Source organism: Zootoca vivipara, chromosome 7 (assembly GCF_965207765.1).
Source record: "Zootoca vivipara chromosome 7, rZooViv2.hap1.1, whole genome shotgun sequence".
Classification (NCBI taxonomy): domain Eukaryota; kingdom Metazoa; phylum Chordata; class Lepidosauria; order Squamata; family Lacertidae; genus Zootoca; species Zootoca vivipara.
Genome location: NC_142590.1, coordinates 65,828,911 through 65,847,632, shown reverse-complemented (window position 1 = coordinate 65,847,632; position 18,722 = coordinate 65,828,911). Strand labels below are relative to the sequence as shown.

At 42.8% G+C, this 18,722-nt stretch overlaps 1 protein-coding gene across 7 annotated transcripts in view; it reads left to right on the top strand.

Annotated features, from left to right (window-relative positions):
* The window catches only part of NDRG3 (NDRG family member 3), a 58,066-nt gene that overhangs the window by 16,053 nt on the left and 23,291 nt on the right, over positions 1–18,722 (top strand). For 5 of the 7 annotated variants that reach the window (XM_060277231.2, XM_035123404.3, XM_035123403.3 and 2 more), the window contains exons 2-3: positions 9,648–9,748; positions 12,022–12,057. In XM_060277231.2, the coding sequence (XP_060133214.1) occupies positions 9,692–9,748; positions 12,022–12,057 (93 nt within the window). In that variant the 5' untranslated portion in view covers positions 9,648–9,691. Of the gene's footprint in view, positions 1–9,647; positions 9,749–10,624; positions 10,730–12,021; positions 12,058–18,722 lie in introns of all 7 variants that reach the window. The other 2 variants (XM_088673476.1, XM_088673475.1) reach the window with 1 other exon arrangement.

Genomic DNA, 18,722 nt, shown 5'->3' with positions numbered 1-18,722 from the left:
TATGTACTTTAATAAAACAAAGCAAAAACAACCTTGCCCTTCTCAGTCAGCTTTCATATGAGGCACCAAGTACCGTAAGTCCCTTTTATAAGCTGGTGCTTTTTGTCAGCTTATAAAGGGCTTAAACCTCTGCTCTCATCTTACTTTCTGAGAGGGAAGAGAGAAAAGGCAGCCCCCACTTCTATTTAAAATAGTTGCAGCAGCCTGCCAATCCCACTTAACATGTTGTGTTTCTCTCCAGTGTTCTGATTCCCAGGTCTAGTTCTGCTATGATGGTGTCACTGTGAAGTCTTAATCTAATCAAAATATCCTGGATTTATTGACAAAGAAGGAATATTCAGCACATTAAGAATTGTTACATCAGGCACCTAAACATGTATTTGTTGCAGAAAAACATAGTAGTTAAACCGCCCTGAGGTTTAGGGCAGTATATAAATTCTAACAACAAAAACAAACAAACTGTAACCCATATTTTAATAGATTTATAAAAACCTTCCTAAGACATTATGTATGGAAAAAATAGTTGCTTAGAAGTGTGAAAGAAAGGAAGCTTGCTGCCATGAAATGAAGCACAGGTTAGAAGTGTAAAATAATAAGCGCTTCTATTAAAACAAAGACTCTGATGACGCATGACCAGTACAGACAATGATGACAGATTACGGTAACACGTGTACAAAGGATGCACAATTGTGCATGGCACCAAACCTGGAAGTGATCCTAAAACGTGGTAGGGGGTGGGGTGGAGAGAGCTTATACGTGCTCAGAGAACAGAACTCCTGTACAGTTGACCGTACTGCGAATACCCCAACACTGGAAGCTTTAGAGTGGAGATTAAACTGTACATTGGTGACTCCATTCCTTTGGAAGTAATGTAGTTTACATCGCAAGACCTCAAAGCCTCATCATAATTTTGAATATGTTGAATTTGCAGATCCTTGGCTATCTTACCTGGCCATGCTGGGTGGGGCTGATGGGAGTCAAAAACATCTGAGGGCTCCAGGTTAGAGATAAATGTAAACCTAGCTGGTTCATGGACGGTGCTGCTCAGAGACTTCTCAACATGAGATGAGTAACTGCTACTGGAAATAAATCCAAATGCACACACTAGCTCTAGTATAGACAGTACTATTAATAATAATAATAATAATAATAATAATAATAATAATAATAATAAATAAATAATAATAATAATTTCTATCCCACCTCAAGGTAGCTTAGAGATAAAAACAAGCACTAACAGCACAGGTAAACAATAATTAAAAAAACAAACAGTGATAGAATTAAAACTATATACATACGGTATATAGAATCTATTAAACCCATACAAACAAAATCTTATTCTAACCTCAAAATTCTAGGCCGCAAGCCATATAAGCTTTCTCTACTTCTAACCATAGTTGCCAGTTTATTTAAAAGTTCTCAGTGACTTGAATGGACATAATGTCTTGCTAAATTTTCTTTTACAAATAATGAATTGTGTACAGAGATGATAGAAAATCTCATTTGTTAGATGGTCCCTGCATACACTGATCACTGTCTGTTGGCCTGGATACTCTGAGGACTCTCCTGGTTCTGTTGGTTGTGGTTCCCTGACTTAAAGGAAGCAGGGAGAACTGACGGGGAGTTTGCACACTTTCAGAAGAAGCATTTGCACTGAAAAAAATGTTATGACAACAACAATTATTATTCAGTTACACAGAAATATTGTGTTCTGCTCTAATAATATCAACATTTCCCCCCTGCAATTGCCCATTCTCTCTAATCAAAATATCGTGTATTGTAATACGAAGAGGTGTGCCTTTATTCTGTCCAAGTGCAGAATCTGGTTGTGGGAACAGAATTTAGCATCCTTAATTTTCATTTAAAAAACAGGTTTTGAACTGAGTGCATAAGATTTTGCATGTTCTCAGGAAAGCTCTTGTAGTGAATTTAAGTTTGAAAAGATACATGAAAACCTAGGAGAAACTTGAGGATATATAATTATGACATTACAAAGGGATCGTTGTTTTTCCCATGGAGAGAGAACTGTATATAGGAATCTCTTACCTACTGTACATACACAAAGATTGTATAATCCTGGTAGACTGCTTGCTTCTAATTTCAAGAGCGGCTATTCATTTCCCCCCAAATTTGAATCTATGTCTTTTGATATTTATACTGTGAACACCCAGCTAGGTAAGAAAAAGACCCTGCTGGCCATTTGATTTTCTTAGCAGAAGGCACTGTAAGCAACAGTAAATGTATCTTGTGTGAAAGATATTGAAATATAAGCTTCCAGGTGGAGCAAATGAGTTATGATTGATGTACACTTCTTTGACTGTGACTTGAGTTTACATTTATCCAATCCATTTAGGGTTAAAGAAATCAACTTTCCCAATATACTTGCTGACATCCTGATTTGCATCGATATTTCCACTTACTTTAGTTTATAGTAAATCCCTGGTTATTTTTCTTGAATTGCTTCCTTCAGCAATCTAGGGGATGGGCATGCTCCCTCTAATAATTCATCGAAATCTGTCATCTTTAGCACAGACAATGTAGTGCTTCCTCCAGTACCATCTTTCCTTTCCATTCTGGGGATCTTATATTCATCTAGTATCTTGAAGCCCGTTAAATTAACGGGTGCTAGAACATGCAATTCCCCCCGCCCATTGCCCCCTCTCTCCCCCTCCCTTCTTTCCTCCACCCACACGCGCCGGGACTCTCCTGGGCTGCCTCCGGCGCTGCTCCTCTGGTGCTGCTCCGCCTCCTCCTCCGCTGCCGCGGTCCATGCCTAGGCAGGGGAGGGGGGAAGGTAGGGGCGGCCAGGGCCCTCTTTCCTTCCTGCCCTCCCCCTGGGCTTGAGCCTGCTTTTGCGAAAAGTTAGCGGGGAAGAATGAGCAGCATCGCTCCGCTGCCACCGGCTTCTTGCTGAACGCGGCGGAGGCGCAGGGTAGCGGAGGAGATGCTTCATGGAGCAGGGAAAGAGGGGTGGGCGGCGGGCGGCTGCCACCCGCCCCTCCTTCCCTGCTGCCTGTCAAACATCTCCTCCCCCCCGGGCTGCTCTTCCTCTCCCCCCCCCATGCGCTGCCCCCGCTTCTGTCTGCCTCTGACCCTGCACTGTGAGGGAAACGGTAGGCAGAGGGGTAGGGGAGAGAGAGAGAGAGCGTGTGTGTGCGACGCCAGCTTGCTGCTGGTCGTTGGGGGGGCGTAGGAGAGAAAAAAGGGGGAAGCAGCCTCCTCCTCCTCGCCTTTCCCAACCCACTCAGAGCTGAGCCCGCCTCACGCCGGGTGGGGGGAGGGGTTGGGATGCGGCAATGGGGTGGGGGTGGGTAACGGCGGCGGCGGGGACACAAACGCCCCGGCGGCAGGGAATGCGTGCTCGCATCTCAATCCCTCACGGTCCCTTTCCCTCTTCCCCTCGCGCCATACGTGAGGAGGCGAGGCGCGGAACGGCAGTTTGGAGGGGAAGCCGTTGAGGGAGAGAGAACTGCATTCCGTCCCCCCCCCCCCCCGCTCTGTATGCGTCCAGTCTCTGTGTCCAATCCCTGTATCCGTGGAGCACATGCACAGTAGCGCGGACACAGGGAATCTGGACGCAGAGACACTTGCACATTATTATATAGGGTTGCTGGCATTGCCTGACACCATTTTCCCACTGCCTTCCTACATTTCCTATATAGTGGGTATATATTTCAATTTACACTCATTCAACCTTCAAACACAATGCCCAGGCTTCTGTCTGTCTCTCTCTCTCTCTCTCTCTCTCTCTCTCACACACACACACACACACACACACACACACACACAGCACTACCACCACACATTCCATTGTCTCCTGAGGCAGAAGGATGCCTACTTCAAAATAATTACGTATGATCACTTGCCACTAGGTGGCTTCTTGTTCCCAACAGGTTCTGTAGTAGTACAATGGTACCTTGGTTTTCGAATGGCTTGGCTCCTGAATGCCGCAAACCCAGAAGTAAGTGTTCTGGTTTGCAAATGTTTTTTTGAAAGCTGAACGTCTGATGTGGATTCCGTGGCTTCCGATTGAGCGCAGGAAGCTCCTGCAGCCAATCGGAAGCCGTGCCTTGGTTTTTGAATGGATTAAGTTAGACAACCAACGTACCACTGAACAGAGGTAGTCAAGATCAAGAGCAATAATAATAAAATTGTGATCAACCTTAGCTGTTCCTCACAAGCCTGTCCACCTCACAGTGCCTCTATATTGCAGCTCCAGCACTTAAAGCAAAAAAGAAAGGGGGTCGGGGGCTTTCACTCAGCAGATGTGAACCTGGCTGTTAAATTAAATAAAGGGATAGGAAGTAGAATTAGCAAGAGTGGAGCAAGAAAGCGAAGCAGAATGCAACAGATTTGATTGGGTTGTTTTTATTACCAGGTCTGCATCAGTTTAATGAAATGTATATATTGTATGGTTTTGGTTGCACATGAGAGTGTGTTGACAAGTCATAGGCCACTGGAACATAATGCTGGACAAGACGGGTATTTGGCTGATCACACACAACCACACACAATGTATTTTGCAGACTGGATTATGTGTACCTGTCTTCTATAAATTTGAAGATTAAAATACCTTGTATTCTTTCTTTTGTAGTTGTTATTGTAATGTGAAAAACTTTAGTAAAAAAATTATTTTTAAAAAGCAAAACTCAGACTTATGACTTGTGTTCCTCAGACAAACCACAGACCACAATAAGGAACAAAAGTTGGCTGCATGGTCTGAAGCAAGACAAACCAGGAGTTGGGTTTGGACATAACACTTAGCCAAACTATGGCTTAGCTCCAGGTTGTGTGGCAGCAGCAACAAAACTGAGGGAGGAGTGAAGTGGCCATAAATTTTGCTGTGACCACCTGCATGGTTGTGAGTTCATGCTGGGGTGTGGTTCAGCTTAGTGCCAGGCCTTAGATTTGTAGCTGAACTATATTGAGAAATGGAATTTTCCACCCTATGTTCTGTTCCTTTGTGGGGTTGCAGGTGTTTACAAGTGGCTAGTGTAACTGAGTAAGAGCTTTTTTCATAACAGGCAGAACAATCTTGGTGGTTCAACAGTCCCTATAATATTCCTGGTCATTTGTATGATGCAATCATTATTTTGTCTCTTTTCTCAGGAACTCTAGTTTTTGTTTTTTAAAGCCCTGCTCCTAAACCTCTGGTTGGTTGGTTGGTTGGTTGGTTTGTAGATAATATTTTTTAGTATTGTGTACAGTATGTATTTTTTTTAAAAAAAAAATCTTTCTGTTTAACTTCTCTGGGACTTTTTGTAAAAAGTAGCATGATGATGATGATGCTATCCTCCTAAACTAGAACATCATCTTCTTTGTGCAGTATACCAAATAATTCAGTGTATTTTTCAAGAGTGGTGCAAAGTTGGTGAGACAACTGTAACTACAGTATTGGGTACGTGTAATTACTCCAGGTGTATGACAGAAAACATTGTAAACTGTTAACAGGACTAATCTGCTTGTCTTTCTGTGTCAGAATAGCTTAGTTGGTAGAGCATGAGACTCTTAATCTCAAGGTCATGGGTTCAAGTGCCACATTGGGCAAAAAATTCCTGCATTGCAGGGGGTTGGACTAGATGACCCTCATGGTCCCTTCCAACTCTACAATTCTGTGAGCTCATGACTCACAGAGTTGCATTTGGTTCCATCTAGATTTAGGGAGGTATCCAACGAAATAGTTCCATTATTGCAATAATAATAGAATAATTCTCTCCTCATTCTGGGGTTTTCTGCAACCCAGATTTGGGGAGGCCATTGCAGGAGGAGTAGAGAGAGAAGTTCTGTTGCGCAAATGCAAGTTATTGTGCTAAAGGAGCTACTTCATTGGGTATTTCCTTTATGTGTCACTGTTGGCTGATTGTCTAGTGTCTCTTAGTTACCTCTGTAGTCATCCACCACTCACATCTCTGCAAAGATGCAGGTTTCACCTTTTAGAATGGTTCCCAGCACTTATTCAGTTTGTCATTCAGATATTGATTCATTCTACAGAACTTTGGGATCATTTTTCTGTGGTTATTTCAAAGTCTATAGTTTAGGCTCTGCGGGAGTTTCCATCATCTTACTTTTAAGTCCTCCACTCCCTACTCAGTTGGGGTTAACTGAGCTGGCATGTCTGTTTTTATTTCGACTCTCCTTAGTACAAAATGAGTTGAGTGACAAAAAGCAATTCCAATTTTGATCTAGAGATGGCAGCAGAGCCCCCTTTTGTCTCCTTGCTCTGTTTATTGCCTCCAGGCACATTTTGTTCTAGGCGGATGCTGTTCTAGAGTTAGTGGGGGCGAAACAAGGCTTTATTTCACCTGGGCCAAGACCCAGTTTCTGCATATTTGTGTACACAAACACACAGAGGCTGGGAGCCTCAAGGGCACCCATCTGGAGGCTTCACCACCCTCTATTAAGTTTGTGTGCTTTGGGCATTGGAGGCTTAAGAACCTAAATACCAGTCTCAAAATAAGGGCTAGCGAGGTTTATGAAGAAGAGCTTCTTGGCCAGCCTTACGCCAGCCTTCTCTTCCATATCCACAGAGAGCACACACAGTTGCCTTGGAAACATCAGCCGACTATATTTACCAGTTGTGGAGAACAAGGCTTGAATTCCCCCTGGACACTGTTTTTCCCCAGCACCATATGTATAACTAGTTATATCGAATCATTCCAGGTGTTAGACCTGTAATAGTATCAACTCTGAAAAAAAGTGTGTTAGAGACATGAATCTAATTATCAGTAGCGGCGTACACATTAAGGAAGTGGGAAGGGTTTTGTTAATTCCTTTCTGGGAGAATTCACAAGTGCTTATGGACTCCAGTGATAATTTCTGGTCAAAGCACAGAGACTGTCCGTATGGATACACCTGCCTAATGTGGAATTTAATGTTAACTTTTCTACTGATTGTTTAAAAGGAATGACAGAGGTGCTCATTTGAGAACTGCCCATTTAATTGACACCTGGATATTTTATCATCCATACAGTAAAGAAGCCGCTGGTTTTTTAACGGTGCATCAAGTTTGCACTAGAACTAGATTGTACCACTTATTTATCAGCAGTTTATTTTTAGTGCTACATTTACCTGCAACTAAAACTCAGTTTCAGGGTGTGTCTTCAATTCAGACACTATTTGATGGGGCCTGTACTCTGCAAGTTTAGGTACACTTTTAATCACTAGATCCTGTCCCTTTAAATATAGTTATGTATTGTACTGTAATGGCTTTTCCTAAACCTTTGTCCTCTCCCTGCCTCCTCCCTTCTTCTTGCTCACTACTGGGATTGCAAGTCAATACTCCCCTTCTCTTTCCCTTCCTACTCTCCTCTGTTCTCCTTCACGCCCCCACCAAAGACCTCCTTGTCTTCAAACCTTCCTTAATGTTACATACACAGATATTTTTACTCCCCTTCCCAGGGACCTGTCTCTGATGCACCAGCAGGTTACACTGTTTGCTATTGTTAAATTAGCTATTTGCAGATAAAATTGAAAAGAGTTTAATTTTAAACAGTGTTCTTAACTCTTAGGCAGTTGCGGATTGAGATGCTTGCAAGGCTACTCATCGTTTAGAAGCCTCTCATCATTTTCATTAGTGAATCATTTCACCAGAGGAGGAGACAGTAGCAAGGGGGCGGGGGCCTGTTAAAGAAATAGCAGGTTTTCAGCAGTGCCAACACACATTTTGAAGAGATAGTGGTGGCAAGGAAACAGTAGGCTTATTTTACTTTTTCAAAAAAAAAAACATTTTGCTCTTAAAGAGGCAGTGGTAGACCCACTCCTAAAAAAGCCCACCCTAGACCAGTTGCCAACAACCCTTTATTGGCAAAGGTGGTAGAGAGGTTGGTCGTAGAGCAGGGGTCTGCAACCTTTAAGACAAAAAGAGCCACTTGGACCCATTTCCGAAGAAAAAAAATAAACTGGGAGCCGCAAAACAGGGACGTAATTAGAAATCAGAGGGCCCCATAGCAAAATTTGCTATGCCCAATAATCAATGCCCCAAAATGCCATAGAAAATTAATCAGGGCCCCAGTGTACCATAAATCAGTGCCTGATGTAAACAATAATTAATAATGAGGGCCCAATGTCATCCTCGTCATTATAAAAATAACTTTGAGTTTGGGCTGCCTTGATTACTGGGAATGGGCAAAACTCTGGCTCCCTTATTAGGACACCTGTATGGTTTCATGTGTGTTGCTCCCATCAAGTGAACTTATAAAATTTCCTCATATTGAATCAACCCATTGATTAATACATCTACCTCAATCTCCTGACCAGGCCGGCAGGAGGCCACAGGCAGGCCGCAGGCAGGAGCAGCAGCAGCAAACACACGCTCCGAGCCCGCAAGCCTTTTCTGCTGCTGGGCGGGAAGAAGCGCGCCCGTTTTAAAAAATAAATAACTCCGCCCCTGCCCCCCATGAGCCTATTGGCTGCAGAAATGCGGCGGGGAGGGGCTGATGCAGGGAGGGGGCCGACCACGCTCCCCGGGCTGCTAACGTCACCTTGCGTCCTTTTTGCACAGCGCATGCGCACTGCGGAGTTGTGGACTCCGGCGGGCGCCGTGCGGGGCGCAGGTGCACAGCGCGCCGCCGCAGCTGTGTGCTCCAGCGGAGGTGGGCACCGCGCGAGTGTCTGGCGGGCATGGCGGGCGCCGCCGCATGGCTCAGGCGGCGCATGGCTCGGATGCCTCCTCCCCTCGTATCCGCTCCGGAGCCGCAGCAAATGTGTAAAAGAGCCACATGCGGCTCCGGAGCCGCAGGTTGCAGACCCCTGTCGTAGAGCAACTGAAGATATTCCTGGAAGAGACTGATTATCTGGATCAAGTACAATCTGGGTTCAGACCTGGTTTCGGAGCTGAATTGGGTGCCCTGATGGGTGACTTTTATCATGAGAGGGACAGGAGGAGTGCAACCTTATTACTTCTGCTTGGTCGCTTAGTGGCCTTTGAAACCCTTTAACCAGGATATCCTCCTGGACCGAATTTGTGAGATGGGTGTTGGAGGCACTATATTACAGTGGTTCTGTTTGTGTCTTTAAGGTTGTACCCGGCGAGTAGCACTGGGTGAGTGTTTTTCACCCCCCTCCCCTGGCATTTGTGCTATGGGGTTTTGCATGGTACTATTCTCTCCCCAGTTCCATTTAATTTAATACATGTATGAAGCCATTTGTATTAGGAGTTTTAGAGCAAGGTGTCACCAGTATGCTGATTATACACAGCTCCACCTCTCCATAACAGCTGAATCAGGAGAGGTCATGAGAGCTTTGGACTAGTTTCTGGATGCAATGGTGGACTGGATGATCCTGGACCAATGATCCTGGGAAGGTGGGGGTTCTTTGGGTGGAGGGTTTGCATGTTCGTGAAATTGGATTGCACTTCCTCTGAAGAAGGCAGTTTGTCTGATTAGACGTCTGGTCTACCGATATTTTAGCAGGGATGCCTTACAGGAGAGGTAATTTGTTTATCATTCAGTCAGGCATAAATAATGCCTTCTTCAGTGCTGCATTGTGAAGGGAGCAGGCGCCTTTCTGTTCAGAGGGCACGAACCTATTCCGTGGTTGTTTTCAAGTACCTAGTCCACGCTTTCAATTCATTCTGTGGAATCCTGGCATCTTTTTCAGTGTTTGCAATCTTAACACTGGTCTTTATCTCTTCTCTTGCTCTCTCTTAGAGTGTTTTGTTCTTTGAAAGCTAACGTCGGTGTTCTCGGTAAACATGGAAGAATTGCAAGATGTCCAATTGACGGAGATCAAGCCCCTCCTGAATGATAAGGTAATTCTGGCTGTGTTTGAGCATTAGCAAAGCACTAGTCGTTTTATGTTATCTCTGAGCGGTACATAAGGGTTGTGTGTAATTTAGAATTCTGTACAGTTTGGTTCTGGTTCTTAATACCAAACTGTTGTTGTTGTTTAGTCGTTTAGTCGTGTCCGACTCTTCGTGACCCCATGGACCATAGCACGCCAATCACTCCTGTCTTGCACTGCCTCCCGCAGTTTTTTTGAGCAAACTGCGGGAGGCAGTGCAAGACAGGAGGGCCTGGCGTGCTATGGTCCATGGGGTCACAAAGAGTCAGACACGACTAAACAACAACAACAGTTTGGTATTAAGAACCAGAACTTAACGTTCTGAGAAGCTCTACGTATTTTTTTTTGGTAAAGTCCATCACTTCAATGAAACTGAACACAACCTGCCCGACCCCCTTTAATATTCTCTCTGTTGTCTTTTGCCTGCCCTGTTGCAAATTATAGATTGCAAACTCCCTGGGATGGGTACTCTTCCTTCTGTTGTAGCTTCCACTATCTCTTTGATCATTTATGATAAAGAGTCCCATGACACTTTAAAATAAATAAGTTTGTTGGGCTAGAGTCTAATGCATCAATCCATAATAACACAGAATATGTAAAGAATGAGCTGTAAAGATTGTCTATAGCATACACTTTCAGACCAACGTCTGATGAAATCTCCAAAGCCAGGGTGGGGTGGGGTTACTGGTCGGGAAGGGCAAAGGACTTCAGTGCCCTGCATTGTTTCTTGCCCTTCCCTACAAGTAGCACAAGAAGAATTCATTATGCAAGAGTAAGTGGAAGGGCACTTCTTGCAAAAGGCAGACCTTCAGGATTCTTGATTTCTCCATCCCTTGATCCTCAGGAGTGGAGGGCACAGCAAAGCCTCGTTGCATGAGTGGTGTTGCATTCACTCTTCTCGGGATCCAGCCCATTAATTGATGATTTCAGCCTTTGTACATAATTTGAGGTACCTTTCACAAAGAATGCATAGGCTATCTTTCTCATTTCAGTTTTAACTTTGGTTCTTACTTTGGTTCAGATCTTAGCACTTTCCAAGGGTGTGCAAGTGTGTGGGTGAATAGTGTGATCACTAACTTTTCTATGCTGATTTACAGCGATGAGCCAATGTTTTTCAGCTATTTCTACAAAATCCAGTCTTACACTGGTCTTCTCTTTTTAGCTTGTGGTGTGCCTTGAACACTTGTGGGCCGTCCGGTTTTTCCTCTCGCTACCATGTCTGTCTCATCCACTTACTATTTTAACAAATTTCTTAATCAATTTTTAGATGCCTGCTAAAAAATTTTTTATTCCATCAGGCTTATGTGGGCAATTAAGAATACATATTTCCATAACAGCTGGTTTCTGGTTTTAACTTTTTAGGTGGCTTTATTGTATGGTTTTATATATAATTGTTGTAAACTGCTCTTGGTTTTTGTTTTTGTTTTTTAAAAAAGTATGGTGGTAACAAACATTCCTTTTACCAAGCCCAATCACTACAAAAAAGTCTTTCCTCTTTTAAAAGGGAGTTGAACTAGTAGTTTTATATAAATATAGACAGAAAACCGTAGCCAGATCCAGTGATAAATTACATAGTAGCCAGAGTTGAGTGTTTTGTCTAAATGACCATGCATGTTTAAGAAGTTATATAGGAATATAGAAAACGATCAAGTCAGGCCACTGATTGGTCCATCTAGCTCAGCATTGTCTTCTGGTAGAGAACACTCAGGTTTTCAGTTAATTATTTCCTATCCATGAAGATGCCAGGGATTGAATCTGGAACCCTTTGCATGCAAAACATGTGCTCTAAGCTTTTGCGTGCACTGAGCAGCAGTGCCACCAGTTCATAATATATACTGTATTGACCAAATAATGTTGGGATGGAAATAATTTTGAATGGTGTTTTCACAGTACATTTGAAAAATGAGTAGGTTTGCCTGTGCATGAAAGTGTTTGAAAATGATTATTTCTGAGACCGATAAATGTGTACCTACTCATGTGGAATTGTGGTACTTGCCTCTCTTCTATCCTTGGCAGTTCGTACAATAATTTTGTTTCTGGCATCAGCGGTTGAGGGTGGAGGAAAGCTAATTGTAATGACCTCGTCCTGTGCATTTATTCATACTAATGAAGTACAAGGAGCTTCAATTCTGACAATAGTTTGCTGCAAAGTGATTTTCAGAAAACTCAGCTGCAAAGCAAAGTTTTTTAGGCTCTTCTGGAATCAGGGCTATTCATTGGCTCTTATTCTTATTTTGACAGAATTCAGCTCGAAACTTCCAGGACTTTGACTGCCAGGTAAGTACCTGAAACCAAAAACGGGCATGCATTGTCAGGCTTTCCTTGAATGACAATGAATCTCTGTTGATCAGATAGTTGCCCAAATTAAAAATAAAAAAGAACTTGAGAAAGTCCATTGGCTCCCATATACCTTTTGCTGGTTTTCTGTACATTTAACAGTGTGTTCTACAGTATGTGTTGAACAGGATTTGTCTGCTTCCAGAACTTAAGGGCCAGATTATGGAGCTGATCACCACAGATTTTTGAAGCACCATAGAGTTAAATTACTGCAATGTGGGTGTGTAATTTTTGTAAGAAGCTCTACATCTCAGAAACTAATGAAGTAGGAAGGGCTTGTAATCCTCAAATTGTAAAGTGGTGTTTTCAGTGTTTTTAAAATTATTATGTGAAGTAGCCAGTTTATTGCATTCTGTGGCTTGGCCTGTTGTCCTATCTTGTCTTAGCCACATTGGCAAGATACAGAAAAAATGAAATGCCAAGCCCACCTCGAAAGGTGGAATTAGGAACAAAATTGGGTAGGACCATACATGTAATATAAATTGCTACTAAAATTTGTACAAAAAGTAAAATTTGACTTCAATTCTACAAAAAATATGAATATAAATTAAACATATCAATGACCGCAACAATACAGGATAATGCCTTAACATCCAGTGTTAGATTAGTTCTAAAGAGCAAATGCATTTGAATCCCCAAGGAATCTTCTTTAGTGCTCAATGAATGTATAACACACAATTTTGTCACCTGAAATTAGTATTTTGGCTGATTTGCATTGATAAGGGGAGCTGGCCAATAATATTTCTGTATGCACATGGTAAACATTGAGATGTATCTGAAAAGGTGATATTTTTCTACTAGTGTCTGATCATGTTTTAGGGCATCCTCCAGATTTCTGGTTATCGATGTCAGCTATTCACCATAATAGATTAAAGTTGATGTTTATTTTTTAACACATTTTGGTAGCAATTTATATTTTAAAAATGTTCCTGTCCTGTTTTGGGTCTTAGCCATCTATCCTGAAGGTAGGAATGCCACTCTACCTCTGGCTTAAGAGCTTGTTTTCACAGATGTCTTACCAAACATGAGCAGAGTGATGTGAATTTTAACCAACAATCTTGATGTGGCATCTGTACAAGGCATGGCTAGAAATTGTTAACACTTGACATATGCTTAGAATAACTTTGAATTAAAAGGGAACCAGAATCTCAGCTTCAGAGCGCTAACATCACACACTGGTGAAATTTAACATCCTTTTATGCCCTTTGGTTTGACTTTAAGCTCCCTCCACTTACGCATTTGTTCGACCACTGTGCTGTTCAGTGTTGTGCAAAGGTGAATTTAAGGATTTAAGAGAATTGCTCAAGCAATCACACACACACACACACACACACACACACACAAAACTGCCCAGCCATCCCAGCATAACTCAATACAAGCAGGCACAGAAATAGAGAAAATGCACATGTGAGAGCTTATGAAAATTACCCAGGGCAAATGCACTATAATTAATGTAAAACAAAACTGGTGAGTGTGACTCGAATTGAGCAAAAACCAGGTGATGCTTGCCACTTCTTTTTCTTAATCTTCCAGAGTGGATGAACAGTGAACTTGTGTCCATAGCAACCACTGAACAGGATGTTCCTTACTGCCGTAATTTTAGCTGCTCCTATGTACAGCCTTTGTGTTTTGATAAAGCTTCTTTGCCTTGTATGATACGAATTACAACTTCTGAGGACTGCCTGCTTCAGTTTCTTATTTACATAAGTTAAACATTGTGCATGAATTACAGCATATTTAAGAAGGATTGCATGGGCAAGACTGGATCTTAAAATTTCCCATAACCTTCAGCTGCTTCAGACTAAGGTGCTCTTGATAAGCCAAAGAACTACACAGTAAGATATAATGTACGTCACTGGAAAAACAATTGCATATATCCTTTATTAGGTTCAAGTGGCATTCCACTGTCTTAACCTAGGTGATGTCCTTTTGAGTCAATGCAAATGGTCTCTCATTCCTGGGTTAGTTAGAGTGGCACCATTTTTAGAAATCATGTGGGCACACCAGAAGGTTAGGCATAGATGCAGAGGGTCTCTGCAATTAGATAATGGAAAAGGAAGGGGACATGCTCACATTTAGCTTCAAAGGAAATTTGAGGGGGAAAGGAAGTGGGCAGCTGAGCAAGCAAGGACTTCGAACTGCATATTTACTCCTTCAGCTGTCAAATACTGAATCTGCATGGCTAACACTCTTTCTCATAGATAATAGTCACATGAAGAATTGTGAAAAGAATTTAGTTCTGTAGCATCAACACCTCAGGCAGCAGCATCTGTCAAAACTTTAATGGATATTGCTTCCTTACATTTAACCGACTCAAGACAGCTGTTAATGTTCAAGATGCATGCTTTGAAGCCTCTGCTAGGTTGAGACCAGCAGGAAGTGCCTTGGAGCCTGCCTTTATGTAGTGGGTTAACCTTGAAAATAGGTCAAAGTCCCAGAGAACATTCTGAAGGCACATGAGGCAGGAATCATGTGAAAAACTAAGCAGTTCTGGGTCTAGTTGTTGGCTGGTTTTGAGACAACATGGCAACCTTGAATCTGAGTTCTATGTTTGTGGAGGAATGCCAGATAGATAGATAGATACTATCGGAAACAGGGGTTGCCATTGTGATGCCCCCCACATGTTGCTAGGCTCTGACTCCCATTACAGTCATACCTCGGTTTAAGTACGCTTCGGTTTGAGTACTTTCAGTTTAAGTACTCCGTGGACCCATCTGGAACGGATTAATCCACTCTCCATTACTTTCAATGGGAAAGTTCACTTCAGGTTAAGTACGCTTCAGGTTAAGTACAGACTTCCGGAACCAATTGTGTACTTAACCCGAGGTACCACTGTTTTGGCTTTGCTGGCTGAGGCTGATGGGTGTTGAACTCCAACAACATCTGGCAGGCACTGCATAGATTACAGTCAGACAAAACCATTGAGATTTTGTTGATCTATTCACCAAGAGATTATTGGACTCAACCTGGAAAAAATACTTCAGGTTACTACAAACACTTGACTGAAGGAGTCATTTTCATTGCCACTCTAACAGAACCCCCCCCCTCCCAAAAAGTGTTTGTTTTTGTTCCTGAAATAATGTATTCTTAATTAAGAATGTTCTTTATATCTAAAGCCCTGTGTTACTGGTGTAATAGCTGCTCAATTTTGTTTTCCTTGGCAGCTCTTAAATAATTTGCATCTTAGACTTTGTTTACAGATTATAGTTCAAGTAACCATAATCTGAAGGGACGCGGGTGGCGCTGTGGGTTAAACCACAGAGCCTGTTGTTGTTGTTTAGTCATTTAGTCATGTCCGACTCTTCGTGACCCCATGAACCATAGCACGCCAGGCACTTCTGTCTTGCACTGCCTCCCGCAGTTTGGTCAAACTCATGTTCGTAGCTTCGAGAACACTGTCCAACACTGACAGAGCCTAGGGCTTGCCAATCAGAAGGTCAGCAGTTCGAATACCCTCGACGGGGTGAGCTCCCGTGGCTTGGTCCCTGCTCCTGCCAACCCAGCAGTTCGAAAGCACGTCAAAGTGCAAGTAGATAAATAGGTACCACTCTGGTGGGAAGGTAAACGGCGTTTCCGTGTGCTGCTCTGGTTCGCCAGAAGCGGCTTTGTCATGCTGGCCACATGATCTGGAAGCTGTACGCTGGCTCCCTCGGCCAATAGAGGAAGATGAGCGCCGCAACCCCAGAGTCGGTCACGTCTGGACCTAATGGTCAGGGATCCCTTTACCTTTTTAACCATAATCTGGGGGCAAGTGGCATTGCTTGTGGGTGAGTAGATAAGTGCGAAAGCCGCTTTGTGGATGCAGCCAAGATTCTCCAGATAGGAAAGAGCACCAAAAAGAGTTTTGGCTGACTACTTCACTTTCTCTTGATTCTCTGAGGGTAAAATAGGGAGGAAGCAAAACGACAATAGCAGCTCATATCATGTGAGAGGCCCGGTTGAGACCTGTTTCTCCTGGCCTGCCTAGTCTCATGAGATGTAATGATGTGTATACCCTGGTTCTTACGTTTCCCCCTAAAGCTGCTCTTTATGAATGAAGTCAAGACCCTATGGACTCATATTTGTATCATATAGAGTAGCTTTGCTATTAAATGACAATTTGATATCTCCAGGTTTGTGCAACCTAATTCCCATTCTTATATCAAAGAAGATATCATGTCTGGAACCTGCAACAAAATGTCCCAGTGTATCCTACTTCCTAAAAGGAGTTAATCCTGTTCAGGGTTCTACCCGACCATTCCCTCCAATCAGAGTATTCTTTTTGCTTCCACCTAGCAATTCCATTTTTTGTTTCCAGTGTCACTCTGCAAACCATGGCAACCAAGCATGCTCAGTCCTCATTGGGGTTCTGCCCCCTTTCTTATACATTTTATATAAGGTTGCCATATTTCAAAAAGTGAAAATCCAGACACAAAAGTGCTTTTTGAAGTTTTTTTTTTAAGGTTTTAGAACTATTTTTTAGATTCCGATACAGGCTGCCTAGATATGGTTTTCCTGGACATTTTAACTGATTTGCGAAAATTCCACCCGGATGCCATTTTCCACTGATGAATCACAGCTGTGTCTGGGAAATTCTGGACGTATAGCAGCCCTATTTTAGACTTCTCAGAAAATGTGAGGATACCTTGCTCCTCTTTCCCAGCAGCTCCATTCTGCCTGCAGTCGTTTTGCTACTTACCGCCTGAGCTTGCCGTTGGAAAGAGCGGGGTTTCTTGCAGTTAAGACTTGTTCTCAATTAGCCAAACCCTGCTCGGACCATATAAACGTTTAAATATATTTCTATCCCTTTGTACAATTGAAATATGAGAATGAAGGAACTTGTCCTACTTCTTGAGCAGATGATAGATTAAATGATCTCCAGGGGTTGTCTGTGGGTGAGCAGATGGTGTCTGTGACCCCCACTGCTAGTAAAGTCATGAGTGGATTTGTATTATTGTGCCTGTCTTTAAGAGTTCCATGATACATTTAGTCTGCCTAGGTTTCTGTTTTGCAGTTGCTTCCAGTCATGTGTTTAATCTGACCCAAACGCTAACACTTGGGACAAACCTTATTATGAGGGACCTAGGAAGCGCTGAGCAATGAATAAAGATGAGCAATAAATGTTTATATTCTAACACTGTCCACAGAGCAAGGTTGGGGCAAGCAAGGTTCCAAGAGATTTCACACTGGTGTGGAGGAATTTCAGCCAAGGAGTTCCTTCCATGGCTATTGTCTAAAAACATGATGATTACTCCTAAAAATGTGAAATGCTTTGTGCTTGTCATGAGCCCCATGATTACGACTGGTTCAGGGCAGTTGCTGGAAGAAGAGTCAGGGGAGGAGGAGAGTGCAGAAGAAGACTGACACTCCTGTTTCCTTTAGAGAGGGTGAAGGGGAGGCAGTCCTACTGGCTGCCTCTCAATCTCCATTCATGAGGTGGAGGGGTTCCTTATCAACAGGGTGGGTGTCAGTCAGACAGCGGAGGAGGTTGGACAGCTGGAAGAGCCTCCAAGCCTATGACTCCAAGTGTGTCAGTCTTGTTGAGTGACTGTCTCATGAGTGAGCGCACCAAACTGCTCCTCTAAAAGCTGTTCGTAATAACTCTCTGAGCTCTTGAGGCATCATGGAAACTGTAGAGATTAGTTCACTTCTTACGTGGTGCAAATAATGCTATTGACAGTCCTTTTAATTTGGAACATTCTTTTTCTAACCCCTTAGGGTAGCTGACCTGTTTTTGGTCCAAGGGCTGTATCGTTACATGGTCAGCCCTATGGGGGCTGCAAGTCAAAGATAGTGTGGTCAAGGTGTAAAAGGATGTGCAATGAGAACTGCAGTTCCCAAGGCTGCCTTCACAAAGGCTCTCCCTTTAAAAGAAAAAAAGAAATATTCAGTATTAAATTGAGTAAAAAGAAAAGCTTTTAAAAAGTTTTGTCTAGGTCCCTGGAGGAGCAAAACATTTGAGTAAAAAAAAAGCAGATCAATTATTATTTTTTTAAGCTAAATTCTAAATTGACAAATTGGGTGGGCCCAGTTTTCCCGAAATGTTTTGGCATCATAACATCACAGTAGGAGATCCAACTCAACTCAATTAATTTTTTTAAATAAAATTAAACATTATGGGTGCATCTTGTGGAAGCCACAAAAAACTTTGGGGGCTGGATACAGCCCATAGAGCATTGTTTAGCCACCACTAGTTTCAGGAGATCATAGTTATGCAGGGGGAAAGGATGGAGATAGTTATGAACACACTAAAATATTCCTGTCCAATGCTCCTCCCTTGCCAGGTATTGATTTTGCATGAGGAATTCGTGACCCCAGCGGGCAAAAAGAGAATCTGTGAAAACCCCAGCAGTGTAATATATATATAACCTATCTATATTAATTGATTATATTATGAAACATCACCAACAATGTTTCAGAGTAGTTGCCATGGGTGTTTGATGATAACAGTGACAGCCATTATTTCAGAGGCACAGATGAAGCTGCAGGGGAACAGGGCGGGTGGGGGCCTCTTACTCCAAATTGCTTTGGGGTTCATGCATTTATTGTTTCACTGGCTGCTATTTTCAGAAATTGAAGGACACCTTGTCCATGCCTTTGCTTCCTTTCCCTCTGTTAACATCTGT